The 20,028-nt window shown below is 33.8% G+C and overlaps 2 protein-coding genes and 1 non-coding gene across 3 annotated transcripts; 1 reads left to right on the plus strand and 2 right to left on the minus strand.

Annotated features, from left to right (window-relative positions):
- Positions 1–463: 463 nt before the first annotated feature.
- LOC125059695 (SANT and BTB domain regulator of class switch recombination) lies at positions 464–12,432 on the minus strand. The gene is made up of 17 exons (XM_047664244.1): positions 11,497–12,432; positions 11,004–11,092; positions 10,768–10,915; positions 9,983–10,073; positions 9,053–9,212; positions 8,625–8,738; positions 7,841–7,947; positions 6,763–6,927; positions 5,914–6,015; positions 5,001–5,142; positions 3,735–3,866; positions 3,253–3,400; positions 2,745–2,876; positions 2,098–2,237; positions 1,290–1,441; positions 840–1,006; positions 464–587 (listed from the first exon to the last, which is right to left on the minus strand). The coding sequence occupies exons 1-17, from the start codon at positions 11,915–11,917 to the stop codon at positions 478–480; spliced, it is 2,520 nt and encodes an 839-aa protein (XP_047520200.1). The 5' UTR covers positions 11,918–12,432; the 3' UTR covers positions 464–477.
- Trnae-cuc lies at positions 9,233–9,304 on the minus strand. The gene has a single exon. It is a non-coding gene; the product is annotated as a tRNA-Glu (tRNA).
- A 19-nt stretch (positions 12,433–12,451) lies between the features above and the next one.
- LOC125059706 (TBC1 domain family member 22B) lies at positions 12,452–15,869 on the plus strand. Its single transcript, XM_047664255.1, has 4 exons — positions 12,452–13,115; positions 13,767–13,979; positions 14,137–14,403; positions 15,132–15,869. Exons 1-4 carry the CDS (start codon positions 12,552–12,554, stop codon positions 15,537–15,539), a joined length of 1,452 nt encoding a protein of 483 aa, XP_047520211.1. The 5' UTR covers positions 12,452–12,551; the 3' UTR covers positions 15,540–15,869.
- Positions 15,870–20,028: the final 4,159 nt, after the last annotated feature.

The following is a 20,028-nucleotide window of genomic DNA, read 5'->3' on the forward strand; positions in this document are numbered from 1 at the left end:
CACAAGCTGCTAGAGGATTCACTTAACAAGCCGATTAAATTTTTTTTCTATTTTGTACCCCTTCGAACCACCCTGGGCTACCACCACTATGCAAACCGGCAGATTGAAAATAGACTTCTATCAGAAAGACGTGGGACGGATATGATATAATCTGACACGTCACACGCTCGAGTAATTCTTTGTTTCTTTTACAGTTAATTAAACATTTGAATACTCTACCGATTTTGGATAGGATTGAATTATACTAATTAATTAAATATAATTATTAGGTAATGATCAACTAAAAAATGGGATCAATCTAAAAAAAATTAAAGTTAAAATATATTAATAAATATTTAAGAGCACAATTTTAATGTCATTGTTATTAATAATTTACTATTCTTTATAGTAGAACTGGCATAGTGACTGCTCTTCTAACGACTCTAGTCAACTTACCCTTTGGGAGCGATATTTAAACAAATAAAAAGTGAACCACGTTTATTTATATTTAGACGGCTGTGAGCGAATTCTTGCAGAGGTCAAATTGCGTACTTTTTGTTGGCCGTGCTTCTCGCGCCAATCTGCTTCCAATTTGGCGTAGACACCACCTTTGAACGACAAAAAATGATTAGAAAAAATTCATATAAAGTGAGACAATTTCTACGATACTATTATTATCATTTTTAGAAAAGATTTCAAAGATCCTAAAGTAGCCTAGAACTTCCACTTCAACTTCCAGACAGAACATGGTCATGTAAGTAATTAAGAGTGTTAAAAAGATATGGAGAATAGAGAAATGATAGACTTGTGTTTATAAACTACCGATACAATTATATCCGACTTTCTGTACTTTATTTTACCTGGATGTTGTTTAGGCTTAGTGGGATAGTGGTGTCTCCGTGCGAGCGTGACTTTCATGTGAGCAGCAGCTCGTTCTTCAAATCTTCGTTGTCCGTCTTGATTACTTCTAGCCGAGACAGTCGCCGCCCATACACGACCAGCAGTAGTTGCGGTCCATCGACGTGATCTAAGCCATAGCTTTAACTTTAAATATTGCGTTAAACGTTGCAAATGTATGTTTCAATGAAAATTCCAACGCAATAAGCAATTTAATTTAAGTGTTTTTTGTTTTCGTATCTTTGAAACAAAAACTGTGTTGACGCTCTGTGTAATCCTATTATTATCTAAAATTCTACACTAAGACCGATGAGGCGCTACTTTTACGGATTAAAAAGCTTTTAAATTTGATTTAAGTTTCTATGAACTATATCAAATTCTTGTAGGTATAGTAATACCCTACATATTCTTACTTATTTCTATTAGGCGCCGGCACTCGGGTCCTAGTGCGCGGGCGCCGCGGCGGCGTGTCCTCGTCACTCCTTGCACTGTCAGAACTCTGTTCACTCTCGTCAGAGTCTGTGGCTTCTTCGGCTACTTCAACATCTCCAGTACCAGTGCCTTGCTTTATCAATATATCTTTATTAGCAACAATAATGGTTTAAATCTATTAAATTACAATTTGTTAGCCCTTTGCTACATTATCAAAATATATGCTTGGCCAAACATATTCGATTAGCGATAGTGAGTCATAGTTACTGCAAAAAAAAATCTCACTGGCCGGTTAACGGTTTAAGAATTTCTAAATGACGTTTCACAATTAGTGCCTGTTAAAAAATTTATTATACAGAATAATAGTTAGCCTACAAGAAACAAAATGATTTTTAAAAAAGACTAAGTACAACATAGACAAAATAAAACATACAATAAAAAGAAAGAAAAAATCGATTAATCAAACATAGATATTAGATGGTCTTAGTGGCGTTTTTGTTATCAACTATAAAATAATTGAAGAGCTCCTAATATTCTATATCTAATTTTTTTTGACACACCTATAAAACATAGCTATGTGGTGTATCTACGTATAAGATGAAGTGCAGCTATAATAAACCACACAAAAATAGACAATCAGACGAATTATTCTTAATATCCTAGTTCTATATAAAAACAGCATGGCGCGACAAAAATTCGCCTATGGTTGGTTCCTTCGTTGGTTATCTTCTATTCTCTACGGTACTTACCAGTAAATGCATTACTTACCTAACCTACATCCTGACTTACCTTACCCTTAGGGCTCGCATTACGTTTAACTTTATTATCGATGCGCTCAGGCGAAGGTGCGGCCGTGGAGCAATTGCCAGCCAAAGAGGGCATTGAAGCCTGCAGCGAACTGATAACCGGCGATCCCGGCCGAGTATTCTCTGTGTGTATTTACACCCTTAATAACCTTGTCTGATTCAAGCTTGTTTTACTATGATTTGTGCTATATGGACACTTGCACTGACCAACTTCCTGGCGCATTTAGAACACTATGATTTAGCGGATTTTTTTCTTCAAATTAGTCTTTACTAAAATCTCTCCAATGTATTAAATTTTGTAAAAATAAATACATATAATATATGTATATCATTGTGAGATTTTAATATTATGATAAAGCATGATTTGTTTTGTTACTTGTTGAACTTTCTTATTAGAAACATGCCAATGTGGAGAGCGTATTTACAGCAATGAAATTTGGATTCAACTACATTCTAGTGCAATATTAATTAGCATTTACCTTGAAGGCAGATTTTGCGATCCTGGTAGATTTTCAACCACATTTTAAACCAAAATTATGCATTATAAACCTATCAAGAACTGGCCAAATTACTTCTATGTAATCCTCGACGGATACGAGGCTTTTAGACAATTAGCAACAAAATCCTCACGGTTAAATTTGCTATTGCTGGTGTATAGTTTCCCCAACAATCCAAGAGGCTGACGTGGTGGCACCAGCTGGATGCCTTCCCACCAAAACACTTCTTTGCATTGAAGACGGCCATCCGCTTCCTCGCCAGGTTCTAAAAATTCAAATATTTTTAGGTTTACCCCGAAATTCCACTTACCACCTTACCACTTACTTAATAGAAATTAAATGCCTCTCGATTTCGTTTTGGCTTGACAGCTCATGAATCTAGATTTAATTTTGATTGACATTCTATAATATCGGCTTTATTATTACATATTAAAGGCGTAAAATGTACGCATTTATTTTATGGTTTAATAAGGATTTTTATCAGGCATTTCGAATCAGACCCGACAAAATGAAGAATACAGTACGTGATTTAAGGATACATACGAGTAAATTTTAATATTACGAACTATATAATGTATAGCTTGAGAATCTTATGGAAAGTTGCTAGTCTAGAAATATGTTAGGAGTTAGGACCCCGTTACCTCTAGCAACAAGTCGTGTCAACCGTTCTGGGAACATGAGTTGTGGCGGTCTCATAGCGATGATATCACGGAATCGGTTGTATATCTCCATCACAGACGCGTCTGTTGCCAAACGTTCATCGGGAACGTGCTCGCGAAATTGACAGCCCTGTATAAAGCGAAATAATATTTTATTGAACAGTTCAATTGAAATAATACCTACTTAATTTAAAATTTTACGCAAATTTATGAAGAGACAAAAGTTTTGTCACATCTTTCGAATAAGGTTCTTTATAGGCGCTATCCAGGACCAAATTGTTTTATGACCTACATTTTTAATTAAGATATGCGTTTAAAAGCATATTTAAGTGAAATCATAACAGACGTGGTTTATTAATTCTTTGGTTTCCTAGGGAATTATATTTTAAGCCAATGCGTAAAGTTATTTTACTAATTCAGGCATATAATAGGTGTATGAGACTATATTCTAACGAAGGATTTACCGTATTCCGTGTAACGGTCTCAAAACGATAGGCTCTCTCTCCGCAGCAAGGGTATCGCCCCGCGGGGAGTGCGGCACGGCCCTCCACTCCGAACATGTGCGGGTTTTGCTCGTGGTGAGAACACCATTCCATCTAGTACAAAACAAGTATGATAAAAAGATCGCTATTGATATGTAATTGCAAATCTGATATTTTTACGAGACTTAGACATTCGTTTGACCTTGAAGGTGCCTTTTTCATCAATTGACATGTTGTGCACTCTTTGGGTGACGACTGATGCCTCACTATGGTGAATAATGTGCTATAATAATAATAATAATAATAAATATTTATGACAAAAGGATTGTGACATAATTTATATATCGCTAGTCCCCACACTAGGGAGGCCCTGTGTTGTGGGTAACTAGAAAACAATTAGTACGTGGTACTTGTTTAAAACTGTTAAAAAAAGATAATAATAAAAAAAAATTAAAAAAAATTTAGTGTTACAAATTAAGTGAATGAGTGGGTGTGTGAATGGGTGTGTATGCGCATGTATTTGAGAGTGTAGCTGAAAGTTATTATGATCGTGCACTGTGTCTGTGTTAGTTTTTGAAACCTTATTAAAAGCAAATATTTATAAGAATAAATTTTAAAGACACTTTTTAAGAAAGCTGTCACACAAATACCGGGCTAAAGTTCTTAGATAAGAAGATGTTATAGATATGATCCGAAATTTGTTTATTTTAAGATTTAAGATTGAAACAATAATATAATTATTATTATCAACTAGCTAGCCCCCGCAATTTTGTTTTGCCTTAATATGTTTTTTGCTTAGCCTACCTTTTTAGTACCTACATACTAACATACGTGACATTTTGCTATGCTATCCCGTAGACTGTTCGCTTTTCGAGAATAAAAACAAAAGTAGGTACTAAATAAAACTAAAAATTTTTATTTGTTTTTTTTAATATCTCCAAAGTCGAATTTGCCTAGACATTGCAAGTTCGCATTTGAAGTTTTAACGACATATTTTATTTCTATATATGTATTAAAGGATTAAAATATATTAAAAAAACAAATAAATGTTATGCGATAGGGTTGAGATTGTAAAAAGAAAATAAACATTCATTAAATTCAATGAGATTACACGCATTTAAAATAATTTGAACATTGAAAGAATTAAAAAAAAGTATTTTAGTTTATTGTATATTTGTATTATTTAAAGTGTGTTCAGTGTTGTTCGCGTTAGTAAACATTAAATTACGCTTAGTTATTTTCAAATACCTGATAAGCTGGGAAATAGCTGTCACACAGCTGACACCTCAAAAAGTGACAGTCAGCCCACAAACGCCAGTAAACGCGTCGCCATGACCGTAATTCACCATACAACCATGTTATATAGTCGTTTATACTCCACGACGGGTCTCTGATGATGAAAAAATGCAGAAGTCAGAGGATTAAAAAATACTTCATTGAATTTGCATCTGCGTAAAATGTAAATATTCAAGTCAAAGCGGCGATTCGCTTCCAACTCAATGATCAGATTCCGTAGAGTAGCCAATAGCCATAATCTTCTATTATTTCTTACTTATTACTACTAAAATTATTCTATTATTTCGAACCCCTGATGATCCAGGAACCGTACATTCACAGTAGGAATAATCACTTTATAGTTGTACATAGTAAACCACACTTACACAAGTAAATAACTAATAATTCAGTGAAACTGACATAGAAATTGAGCAGTGTTGGTCTAATGGCTTTAGCGCGCGACTGTCATCCCTAAGGTCGTAGGTTCGATTCCTGGCTGTACACCAATGGACTTTCCTTTCTATGTGCCTTTTTAATAATAATACATAAATAATTTCACTCGAACGGTGAAGGAAAACTACATGACGAAAAACCGGCTTGTATTAGACCTGGCTGATCACCTACTCGCCTATTAGATTGCCAAATTGTCATGAAACTATACATCCTAGGCCCAGACCTAAAAAGGTAGTAGCGCTACTAATTAATTTAAAAAAAAATATATAAAAAATGTGCTGCGCTATGTACCACCAAAGACAATTTAAGTAATTTAATCTTACTTTGTCTTTGGTACCATATAAACTTGTTTACATACTTCTGTCAAATACACCATATAAGATTTATACTCTGTAGTGATTATTATTCCTACATAAAGATTAAATAATCATACTTATTATGTGAAGACAGTACATTCCCTCGACGGTCTATGCGCATAGCTGCAGGCTGACATGGTACTTGTTCCGCTATGTGTCTACCCAGAAGTTTATTACACCTGGAGGGTTATCAAACAGGCGTATTTTAAATTGTGTGCATTAGAAAACACACCTTAAACCAAATCAGCAAAGAGGCAAATCTGTGATTGATATGACAGCAATGTTATTACAGATATGTTTGTTATTACAAAAAGTATTTAATATTAGAAAATTAATTATTTAATAGTAGTTTATGCATGTACTTAAAACTTCTTACCAGCCCTGCGATTCTGTAACTCACTTTTCGAACTCACACAGCGGTTTTCGCATCGGCAGTCGCTCTCACATCAGTCGTGAAGCAGTCATTTTATGATTTGGCATTCTGAAAAGATGGGAGCTTGTAGTTTATTGTTTATCAGAATGCCAAATCGTAAAATGACTGCTTCACGACTGATTTGAGAGCGACCGCCGATGCGAAAACCGCTGTGTGAGTTCGAAAAGTGAGTTACAGAATCGCAAGGCTGTAATTATATTTTTAAATCATTGCGTATAGGCAAGCGGATAGGTTTCTCAAAGTGAAGGTAGTAGTAGTTCAATATAGTTATGTAAAAAACGTTAACTCACAAATAATTAAATGTACGACTACGAGTATAGCTGTGAGTAATCAAATATCTGACCTTACTTTCCGCCCTCAAATTCACTCGCGTGGAATTAGTTTTTTTTAAATTACGATCTCTTTAACAATAACTACTAATGTAACGCATCTGTATGCGGCCCGGGGACTTCATTTTATAATACATAAGGATTAATAAAAAAGCTCAACCCACTTGCTACACTTAAAGAGCGTGGCCAGTGACGCGTAATGCCCTCTTAGGGTCTCGGGTACCGGTTCCGCTAACGATAAAATCATTTTGCAGTACAAACGGGACTGAATCTTGTCTTTACGGTCTTTGATACCCTCCAATTCAACATTTGTGTACATTGCTGCTAATCTGTAAACAAGATATTTTTATAATACATATAATATGTAAATGTACCAAAGTTACTCCATAGATTAGTTGTACCCTATGACTCTGTTCTTCGGATGTACAGATACGGCTTATAATATGTTTATTATATAGATACGGTATTTCCCGCAATAGTTTTTAATATGCAATAAACAAGAGTGGAAAGAAAATATTCAATAGTGTTGTTAATGTCCTTTTTAAAATCACATTCGATTTGACAATTTTTAAAGTTTAATATATATACGTACGCGGTGACGTAACTATACCATCTGGGGCCCGTGGCAAATTCTTTTGATGGGGCCCTATCAGTAAAAATCATCGTTGTACTCAGTTTAATTTTAAAAACTTCGATATTTACAGCGTACTCAATAACACGTTGTATATGTCCCACTAATGGCCATAGGCCTCCTCTCTTCGGCGAGAGGGAATGGTCTGTAGTCCCCACGCTATCCCAATGCGTATTGGAGACTTCACATTCATCCATAGAACATCTCTTGGGTCGGGGGCCCGTGGCATTTTGCCAGCCATTCCACCCTATTGTTACGTCACTGTAGGTACGTCCCCAAAGATATTGTTACTGACAGAGTCATTTTGACAGTAAATCCAAAATAATATAAAAAATCTTAAGTAATTTTATGAAAACTTTATGAAAAGATTATAAATAATAAAGTAATGTATATATTTTTTGTCAATAAATGAAATATTAGTTCACCGGTTCTCTTTCCATAGACTCCGGTGACATTTGAAAGAATTTTCAAAATCAGTTTTTGACATTATTCATTATAGATGAAAAAGTATTGAATGTTAATAAAAAGAATTTATTTATTTGTTTGAGTTTGAATGTTGTTGATATAACTTATAAGAAAAGTCGTCCTCAAATTTCAAAATATAATCGTACCTTGTAAGTAAAGCATCGCTGAGACAAGCGAGGTTGGTAGTGGTCTTCACAATGTCATTAATGTGTGCGTGACAGTAGATGAGGCAGTCGTGCAACAGTGGTTCCATCTAAAAACGAATAAAAATATATTTATTGATGTTATCACGCCTTTTTCCCAAAGGGGCAGAACCAGAGACCACCGATCCCCACTTAATTAAATGTATTATATAAATAAATAGACATTAGGACCATCCAGTGCTACATTAAAGGTAAGATTCAGAAACGAGTCTTACCGCTAAGTCTGACTCTCGTACGTAAAAAAATGCATTGGATTTTGATATACGCGAGATATAGTTCGCGTCAAGACTCATTTCTAAATCAGGATGGATGTTCTCTAAATTTTTCTAAAATTTTTATTTTAAAATCTTACAATTAAGATATTCGAACCAGTGTTATAAAAAACGCATTAATTGGTGAATTGTGGGGATGTTTTTATTATATATAAAAACCTTCCGGAATAAAACAATTTAAATGCGAGTTAAAATTCATAAGCGTGCCGACATTTCGCGCTCTAGTCATAGATTGAGTTCACGTTAATAAACGTATTTTAATTCCGTTAAAAAAATGAGTAAAATATGTATTATTATATAGTTTTTCATTAATATAAACAAATAATTCGTATATTAAACCCAAATACTGTTTTTATGAATGTAAATATACGCTGCAGAATTTTAATTGATCATTTGACAGGCTAGTAAATTGAAACCGATTAATGCCTTGCAAAACCTGTATTGAAAAATAATACCTGTAAGAAAGAAGCTGATACCAGTATAGGGACTACATTGTGCGGATCTAATAGAGGCCAGTCAGCAACTAAAATGGTGTCACGCTTCACCCAACGCATCAGCCAATCGAATATCTGTAGGAAAACTTTGAATCACAACACGTTTTCACGAGAATCATTAGAATTAAAAAAAAATATATTATATTTATTTTATTTAATATATATAGTACACACAAATAATTCAATCTCAAATTTTTATTTGAAATGGATAGGTTATTTGAACCGTAGGTACATAGAAATCAAATCTAACATTCTTCCAAAGCGAAGAAACAAAAAGATGTTAGGTACAGCCTCCCGCTGCCTTATTGATTTATTTAAATATGTGACGTCTACGTAATAAAATAAAAATATTAATCTTATTAAAAACGTGACAATATCAGTATATATACCTGTATGTCACAATGCACAGATATATCCATATCTTCCAATCTCTGACCGGCGGTGACATCAGCAAAATATCCCATCTTCGTAACCAACAGCTTTTGAGGGCACCTAAAGTCTTTTTTCAATCCTTTCACCTCGTCGCAAACGTGAATTTCAACATCACCACTGAAAAAAATAAAAAGATTTTCCGATACCGGGAATCGAACCCGAGCCTCCTGGGTGAGAGCCAGGTATCCTAGCCACTAGACCATATCGGATGTTAGTGATCTTCTCAAAATACTCGTACTGGTACTGCGTATAATATAATACGCAATTTAAGTTTAAAATGGTATTTATAATCTTTTTTGGAGGATATCTTGTAGTTTACGTAACAACCTTTAAAAATAATTAAATTTAAGTAATAACCTTTTAAAGTAGTATTAATGACATGCATAAACATACTGTCCTCAAATATTAAAGTGATTTTTAATATCTAAGTGTTATTGTATTCGATAACGACGTGATGTTTATCAAGAATTTATATCACCTGAAATTTTGGAATATACATAATTTATTATATCCACATTTATTTTTTATTTTTTTTATCCATTTTTTTTTAATTTCCTTTTTATTAACTTTTAATTATTACTATGTTGGTTAAGAAAATTGTAAACACTGTATATTAACTAAAATATATTATATATATTTTTTTGGACATCAAATGATGAAAATACTAATGTTTTCATAATTAATTTAATTTACATATTATATTTAGATATATTAATTGTACATATAAATCTTCTGTGGGTGTGTTTGTAATTGAAATCCTACTAAACAGCTGGAACTATTTTGTGTGTGTTCAATTGGATTTGAGAATGCTACATTCTCAAATTAGATGTTTTTTCTTAGTTTTTGTATTTTAGACATATTATGTACAGTAAAAAAATTAAACTCACTCCTGCTTTTGATTTGCTTTTTCTTGTGCTGCAATCACAGATGATTTCCTTCGCCCCAAACGATCACGAGAATCCTTTTCGTTTATGAAACCTTAAAAACTTTACTATATAGTATAAATAAATTTTTGGACATTCACCTTTCTGCATCTGACATAATTTTATATTTTTCACATTATTTTTATGGGAAATTAATAAAAAAAAAAATACGTCTGAATAGCGTCGAAACCCAACACATCACTTTAACACACATATAAGTACATATATAGGGCCTCATAGCCTAGCGGTCTTATTAAGTGGCAGCTAGGTAAGGGGTACCGGGTTCGATTCCCGGTTCGAGGGCAAGTTTAAATTTGTTCTCGGCCTTTGGGAGGGTTGTGCGGTACCGGGCGAGTGCCTACACCGTACCTGGAGGACACGGTCGAAGTTCTAAGGCAAGCACGAATTATAAAAAAATCTTATACTTGACGCTGGCTAATGCACAAATCGTGCCAGAGCCATATATAAAAAAAAAGTACATATACATTCATATACTCTAACATCACCGAGCTCGGAACTTGTTGAGCAGGCACCGCTGCCACAGAATATGATTGGAATAAAAAATTGTTAGATCGTAAATTATTAGAATAATTAGGAACATACATAACAGATTTTAATTTCGGTATGAGAAGAATAAAATAGTTTTGGAATGCTGAATGCTTGGTTTATTAATAATTTCCAAGAACCTACTGCGCTATGTAAGCACTTAAATTGATATGTAGTTATAAAATTAAAAATTATATTGTTACCCTCAAAACTAGCGGGTTTTTTAATATCGGCGGATGTACTGGAAACAGTTTTCTTTATTATTGGAGCGTACACACTCGTTGTCTTCGCTGGCTTTTTATACCCCACCAAATATGGCAGGATAGAATCCAAAATTCCTTCATTAATCACCTAAAAATTTATAACAACGACATCTATATTTTGTGACGAATATTTAAGTGAATTATTTTCCTTTTAATAGGTACTTATTAATACTTACATCATTTAATTTGCAATTTAAATTGGCCTCCGTCCAAACTCCTAACATTTCTACTTTTATTTCTGGAGTCAAATTACGGCTGCGATTACCTAGATATGAAACATAAGTTTCTCATAGTGAACAACTAAAAGTATGTACATATTTACTAGTACCTCATTATAATTTGTGAAATTACTACATTAACAAAATTAGTGGCTCTACAACCCTTGGCATCGGATTTGGACTCAGTTTTTTTGTAAAAAAAATTATATATTTTTTTCTTAAGATGCAAGAATGTGATCAGTCTTCTGAGCCTAGCACATGCCATCGATTTTTGGGTCTAAAGCATGCCGGTTTCCTCAGTGTCAAATTGCGCACTTAGAAAGAAATATCCATCAGTGCATTGCCGTGATTCGAAGGCACGACCTTAGGGTTGAGAGTCGCCAGTTAATAATAATAACATTGGAGAATTAATTAGAAAAAGGAGGACGTTATTAATGGGTAGTACCCATACCTTCTATTTCGCTGCAACTGTATCTCTTTTCCACTCTTTCGGTAATGCTGAACTTTGGTTCAATCACCGTTTCACTTTTACTAATAATTGGCTTTTGAACGGTATTAACAGTGAGTTGCAAAAGATCACGCTCCTGCTGTTCAATAACATGGTTTAGAACAGTCAATTTGGTTAACTCCTCCCAGTTAATTTTTGATCCATCATCGTCTGAGCCTTCTAGATGTTCGTACACTTGATACGCTGTCTTCATAAAGTCAAAGAAGTCTTTAACTGTTATTACTTCGGCTGCAGGCTCAACGCGTTCCTTTTTTTTGGCACGGTTTCTTGGTGAGCCTGATCGAATAGGACTTTTTGACTTTCTACCATCACCTTTATCCATAAACATTGATGAGGCATCGATATCAGGATTTGGACTTGCCATATTAATTCTTATAAATTTATATTTTCTCAACTTCGCAAAATCATGTAACAAGTTTCGTATTGATCAAATATTGCTCTTGGAAACACGTAGGTATTAATAATTTTATTACAAACAAAACGGTTGCGCGTTAATAACGTCAATGTTTTATATTAAATTGTAAGTTCTCATTATGCAAAATTTATAAAGCAAACTAATATAATAATCAAAATTAAAATACCCAGCAGGCGTTTATTAATATTTATAGAATCTGACCAAAAACTTTTTTGATTGACAAGTAAATGAAAATGGGTTGGCTGCTTTTCTTTCAATAGCATAGTTTTTATTTACTGTATTTTCCATGAAGTAATTATTAAGCTGTAACTGAGTACAGGTTATAGAAGTACTCGCCGGTTACAGCACATTGTTTTCATCTGTAATTTATTGTAGATATATCCATTTGTCAACTCTCAAAACAATTACCCGTTAAGTGTTAATTTTCAAATGTCAGTCAAGTCTTAGTCAAGTGACAAGTCACAAGTCACAATTTACAACTAATGACTATAGACTATAGACTATAGAGTATAGACTCCCCAAAGTTTTCGTGTATTTTGTTGTCTTGAAAAGTTATTTATAATGACTCTTGGTACAATTTATTATGGAAAGTTATCAAACCGAATATGACAAGGACGGTTTATTGTCTGAGACTTTTTGGAGGACTCCACAAAGAGCGGTTCCAGGCAGGCCTTTGCAGAGAATCGCTCAAAACGAGGTTATGTCTGGGTCATCTTATCAACAATTTCAGGCGTCTGTGAACGATGCCTGGGATTTGGGGGATGACGAGATCATCTCCGGAATTGCGGAGACTAAAATATCGAAAGCCATATCACAGTCTGTAGCTTTAAATGTAATAAATTCACATCGTAATAGTACTAAGAACGTAAACAGAAGTGACGTCAAGATCGAAACAGAAACTGTGAAGCCGCAAGAAGAGGCGGTTGCAGTAAAAAAGAATGAAGTTAAAAAGATTGGAGGCAGTTCTAGCGCATCAGGACCGATTCGGCACTATCCAGGCCGCCCGCGGGCTGTCCGACCATCAGCTTTAATTTCCCGTGAAGAAAGTAGCGAATCTAAATTAGAAAGATTCCAACAAGTACTGGAAAGCTCTGTTCTTGATCTGAATGAGTTAAAACATCTCAGCTGGTCAGGAATACCAGTTAAGGTAAGTTAATTAACTTTAATGAGGTCAGTTATATGTGGCAGGTATGGTTTCTTTAATACAAAATAGTGAGTCATTTTATTCTACTTTACTTAATAAGTACTCAGAAAGCACACACCAAATTTGTTTTCTTAGTAAACTATAATAGAGATTGTTTTTGTCTTGCAAATATATTGTATTGTATTTTGGCTTAGTTACTATTTTATATATTCTACTTAATACATTTAAAAATGGTAACAAAAGTTAAGTTAAAGGTTAATTGAAGGTGAAATGAACATGCAACATAAACATACCAATACAAGGTTGAAATTATATATTTATTATACTGTTGTTATTTCTTTAAAAATATAACCTCAAGAAAGATGTTCCTAACCCAATGGAAATAGAAATCTTTATTAACTTAGTGAAAGCTTGTTTGCTGCTTTATGCTAAAACTCCAATAAGATTTGATAGATAGTGCTTTTGAGTAAAACATTGGATTTTTCATCACTGAATAATACAAAAACTGCCTATTTAGTTGACACCTTCAATTAAGTCAATAGAAAAACAAAGACTCCACATAGTTGTCTGTAAAAACAGATATCACTATAGGTGATAAGAAATATTATTAAGCTTCTTTTAGCAACATTTAAGTGTAAATACTATACTTTTTAGGCCAGGGCTGTAACTTGGAGGCTTTTAGCGGGTTATCTTCCGGCAAACACTGAACGTAGAGCAGAGACATTGGATAGTAAGAGAGCAGATTACAAACATCTAGTAAGGCAGTATTATGATGCCGAGAGAGAAGAGGAGACATATAGACAAATACATATTGATATTCCTAGGATGAGCCCATTGGTAGCTTTGTTCCAACAGAGCACTGTACAGGTAAGATCCAGATGTATAATTTTTTTTATAACTATTTATGCTTTACAGCTATTGTCCTTGTAATTCCTTAAGTACTTAGTAAGTCCTTAATTGTACTAAAAAGTACTCTCAATACACACCATAAAGTTTTATAACAAATACTTTTATAATTTTTCAGGTAATGTTTGAACGCATCCTCTACATTTGGGCAATCAGACACCCTGCATCTGGTTATGTCCAAGGAATTAATGATCTGGTGACACCATTCTTCATGGTTTTTCTTCAAGAAGCAGCTCCTAATAAAGAGTTGGATAACCTTCCTTTAGACTCATTGAGTGAGGTGCAAAGAGACATAATTGAAGCTGACTCTTTTTGGTGCCTGTCTAAATTCCTTGATAGCGTACAAGATAATTATATTTTTGCACAGCTTGGTATTCAGTATAAGGTAAGCATAAATCCTTTATCCTGTAACTAAATTAATCAACTAAAACTAGAAATATTTATACACATAGCATGTAAGGGTTAATTAATTTTACTTTAGGAAAAAATTAAAGATATTAATTTTAAGTTAGGTCTAATGCTAAATTATAGTTAGGACCCTCGGATTATTTATCTTTAATGTTTGTAAATATCTTTGATCTGTATTAAATATTAATGCGCTCCATAGATTCAAATCTAGAACATTCAAGTCTGTTTTGCATTTATCAGAATTTTTAATTATTAGTACATCAACATAGCTTGTCACATAATATTGTCAAAAATATCAAATGTTTTTTTATTAAGAACTTTTTCTCTCAGTCTCAAGTGTAATAAATCAGTTGAGTTATCATAAATAATTGTAAAGTTTAGCTTACTTAATAATTAAGATTATGTGACAAGCACTTCTGATTTGATAAGGTACAATATTTTTATAATTGTTATCTATATGACTGATTATTTTAATTTATATCATCAGTTTAAAAATTCTACTTTTGGAATAACTCAAATAAAGTTGTAGCAATTAAAGTATAATTATGATATTTTTCCCTTCCTTGTGTGTCATCAATAAGGAGTGCCCAAAGGTCTTCTGTGTCTAAAAGTTCTGGTTCACTTATTATTACATTGTCATTATAATTAATAATTATGTTTTTAACACTATATGAAGAACATAGTAACAATAACTCACAATTTCAGGTTAATCAATTAAAGGAACTAATAAGACGTATAGATTTACCACTTCATGAGCACTTACAAACCCATGGTGTAGATTATCTCCAATTTTCATTCCGGTGGATGAACAACCTTCTTACAAGAGAGATCCCTCTTCCCTGCACTATTCGACTTTGGGACACGTATCTTGCGGAGTCCGATGGCTTCGCTATTTTCCAGCTTTACGTCTGCGCAGCATTTCTACTGCATTGGAGAGAAAGACTGATGCAAGAACGCGATTTTCAGGGGCTTATGATTTTACTACAAAACGTTCCCACACAAAATTGGACTGATTCAAATATAAGCATGCTCGTAGCTGAAGCATACAGGTTAAAATTTGCCTTTGCCGACGCGCCGAACCATTTGCACAACGCGGGAAAATCCGACAGATGACGGGAGCAATGATTATCTATGGTCGTTAACGCCATAATCATGCCATTTTTCCTATGCTAAAGCTTTATGTGGAGAGGTTTTTTTGATTAAATAAAAATGGCAACAAAATGAGGGACCGAATTCGGCGAACAGCAGGGTAATTTAACCTTGGTAAGCTTTAAGTATTTTTCTTTTTGGTGGTTGATTAGGCCTAAAAATTAAATAGGCCGTGCGCTCATGTATAAAGACCTTTTTTGTCTATCGTTTATATGTATTTTATGAGTATGTTACTTTAGTTATATTTTATAGAATTACGTTTATAAAGTGTTTATTACGTCATAACAAATAAAACATTAAAAGAGAAACTGTATTATTTCATAATCCTATCATTTCATCTTAAAAACTAGATAAAAAAATCCTTACATATTTTATTCGCAAGTTCTTCATACAAAGAAAAACAATTTACTTACCTACAAAAAATCACTTAACCGATTTTATATAATATGTGCTTGTTAAGAAATACTAACCTGAAAAAAAACGTTTTAAAGTTTATTTGTGGCTGAAAAACAACAAAATAATAATAATTCAAAAATTACAATCTCGACGGGACAGCTACTAGGGTAAGCGTGAACGTGCATTAATATTCTTCAAAACTCATGAAACGCCGCTCTGAGAAATTGCTATGATAATTTAATAAGGCGTTTCTATTGCTAGCAACATTGACCTACTGCACTTCAACACTTGCGCAATCAACCTTGACCTAGCACTGAAATTTAGTGACAGCTGCTTTCAGTTGTAAACAAACCGTACCATACAAAGTTTAGACGTATAGCTGAAAATGCTGTAACGATTTCAGTAAAAACAGCAAACCGACTTAACAAGTGTTTCGGATGTAAAGAGACTTGTCAAAAGTCTAGATCGATCGTGTTTTAAGCCTTGACATGGTGAGTATGAAAATTAGTATGTTATTGATTCGATGCTGTATGATTTGACACACTCTGAAACAATGAAAAGCAATATTCAGTACGTGCTGAAGTTCAATTTATTAATGTGCTAATATAATTGAACTGAAGTTCCTAACAGAATGCATAATTAAAACAATATTAGAAAAAATAAATACAGAATTGAAATACATAAAAGCGCCATAAAAATTACCACATACTTAAAAAAATTTCATATGTATTCCAAAAAGTAAATCGTGCATTAAAAAAAAAGTTCAAACAAGATTTGGAAAGAAGATAGATAACAGTAAGCTAATTAAATTAGTGAAATGAAATGAAATGAATAGTTATTTATGATATGTACATATAGCACTGTTGAATAAAGCGTATTTGCATTGCAATGTATTTGAAAGAACTATGATGTTTTTGGCGTTTTGGTCTTAAAAACTAATACCTAGGTAACACTGAAAATGTTTAGAAAATGAAAAACGGCTTACCTTATGTAGAAAGTTGCCAATACTTTTATTGTTTTTCGAAGTAATCTCCGTTCTCTCCGTCGCATTCGATGGAACCACTGAGAAAAGCAGTGGGCCCATTCTTCCTTACCGCATCTTCAGGGCTCCTAAAGCGAATACCTCGAATTTTATCTTTAGTTCTTGGGAATATATGAAAGTCGCCGGTCAGAACTATATGGCGGATGACTCATTATCTCGACACCTGCCATAGTAATATTCAACAGTTCGTTTTGCGGAATGCACTGAAGCATTGTCCTGGTGAAGGAGGATCCTGCTCCGAGGGCGCTGCTGTCGAATTTTTCCAAGACAACAGGCAAACAGCGATTGACATACCAGTCTGCAGTAACTGTCCTTCCATCTTCGATCACAACTGTGACGAAATGACCTTTCCAGCCAAAGAATGAGGCACGTTTCTTTCTTTACCTTAGTTGGCCGATCCTCGAAAGGAAACACCCACTGAGCTGATTGTCTTTTGGTTTCGGGTTCGTAGCATTATATCCAGCTTGCATCACCTGTGTCGATGTGAAATACAGCATTTGAGTCATCGCCGTTAATCTTATCTAACGTTTGGGGCCACCAGTCCATGCGAAGGTGTTCCTGGTCATCGGTTAAAGTATGAGGAATTAATCTGGTACAAAGCTTTCTGACTCCTAAATGTTCGTGTAATATTATTTGAACTTGACAAATACCAATGCCTTGCCTTACCCGTATCTGCCGATATGTCACTCTCTTATCTTCCTCTATCATGCGCCGCATTGCACTGATGTTATCTTCAGTAGTCGCTGTTAAAGTACATCCTCCACGCGGATCATCATTGAGATTGCTACGTCCAAGCTTAAACTGTTTAAACATATTGTCAATAGTGGCACGAGATGGGGCTTCATTAAGAAATTCTAATCGCAGCCTATAATAGCTTTGTTATTGAGTAAGCCCACAACGAAAGTCATAATTAATCATTGACCGAAAATTTTCTCGCGTTAGGTTCATTTTCACGTGTGTCGTGTAACAAGAGTTTTAGATTTGCCGCCAATTCACTAAAACAAATGACATTTGAATGCATTATAATACATTAGGTTACCAAAGAGTTCTAAAATTGAAAAAAAAAAGTTTTAATTAGCAATGTTTCTAACTGGCCAGTTCTATACATTTTCAGTGTTACCCACATATGCCGGCAAGAGCCATATTTAACGTTTATCTCCTTTTTAAATATCAGGTCTATTATGGACCAAACTGTTAATATATATAAAATTAAAATTGATCTTATATGGTCTAAAATATTGCAACATAGTCAAGGAAGCCAGTAATGAAGTGGTTTTTCCCTAAAACATCGCATTTTAATTAACCATGAGGAAAATATGGTAATATTCCCAAAAGTAAATGTGAGTATTATTAATATAATCGTTACTTCATCACTTAAAAATAATTTGTCAACAAGTTATATTAATTAAAAAAAAGACTAACTTTACCTAAAGTAACGTAGTATTACTAATTTAGAAAATCCTTCGGTTGGAACGATATTGGTTACACATTTTATGAAAAGTTTTCGCTTTAATATCATCAATTATTATGATCTGTAAATTTCCATGCGATCGCTTGTTCGTGTAAAAAACTTCGTTCAATCTATTTATGAATGTGTAAATGTTTTTGATATCAGAGCTTTCCGGCTGTGTTTCCTCTTGATAAGTTATTTTACGTACTAGGGATGCGAGGAAAGACGATAACGTTATTTAAAATATTTTTTTTGTTTAGACAATCCCTTTTAATTTTATTTCTATTTTTGCAACCATATTTGTATAGTAGTATCTGTATAAAATAAAGACACTACCGATCGATATCAGAATCCAAGTCTCAACCAGTCTAGCCACACACACTTCTCCAGAAAGAATTATGCTGCTTATAAAATATGGTTCATTTAAGTTCTTGCTAAAATGGATAATATCAGGACTTCATACATACTATGACTCTTATATTAACGCAGTTTTTGGAGAATTATGTATGATTCAAAGTGATTCAAAGAACTGTTTTGTTCTATCAATAGGCCGTAGGGCATCCTTTATTATAAGATTTAATAAATTACAAGTGTAAGGTTGGTAATTGAAACACTGAAAATTTATAATGCGACTACGACTAATTGTGTGTGTTCCATAATGTTTATTTATTACCCATATTATATATATGTACATATGTATATACTCTTTAGTTTTAAGATATTCTCCTTGTTATTTTTAAGTAGAGTGAAATACCGGTAATCACAGTCTGACTATCTTAATATATATAAATAACGTGTCACGTTGTTTGTCTCTATGGACTCCTAAACTACTTAACGATTTCAATCAAATTTGCATACCGTGTGCAGTTTGAACTAACTTAAAAGATAGGATAGCTTACATCTTCATTTATACCCGTAATATTATTTAATAGCAAATTGTTTGTTTATTATTTACAGTCACAATTCTAACTGATGGCGCTGTGTTGAAAGTACCAACGTTTCACATAAGCTACAATTTGATGGCATAACCACCAAAAAAGCATGGTCCCCATAGGTCCCCATGACTGGTGTTCCTCTACCGTTTCCCTTGAATAGTTTACTACTATGTAACAAAAACTTTAGCCACAGCAAAGCTTGCCCGAGTCTGCTAGTATACAATAAACATTTCATGTCAATAAACACTCCGTGTATCGGCAGTTCTATCGATGAGTTTAGACATCCCTAGTTCCATGGTAAATGTGGTCAAATATTCCGTGCCCAGCTGCGGTCACTAATTGGGTACTAGCGACAAACACAGGGTTTCCTTATAGATATCGAATAATTATTTATATGGAGCCAGTGCGGTGCTATCAACACTTGCAATTGTTTTGTGCTACGTGATGGATTAGGCTCACAACGAGAGTATTGAGTAAGTTCAATGATACAATAATTTCCCACCTTTGTATTCGACTGACTTGTAAATAACGTAATTTATATAGATATTAGGATAATTATAATGTATAGTAGTTACATAGTTGTTTTTTAAAGTGAATCTTGAAAATACCGGGGGCAATGTTTCCAATACT

The sequence above is a fragment of the Pieris napi genome, chromosome 2 (assembly GCF_905475465.1).
Source record: "Pieris napi chromosome 2, ilPieNapi1.2, whole genome shotgun sequence".
Lineage (NCBI taxonomy): Eukaryota > Metazoa > Arthropoda > Insecta > Lepidoptera > Pieridae > Pieris > Pieris napi.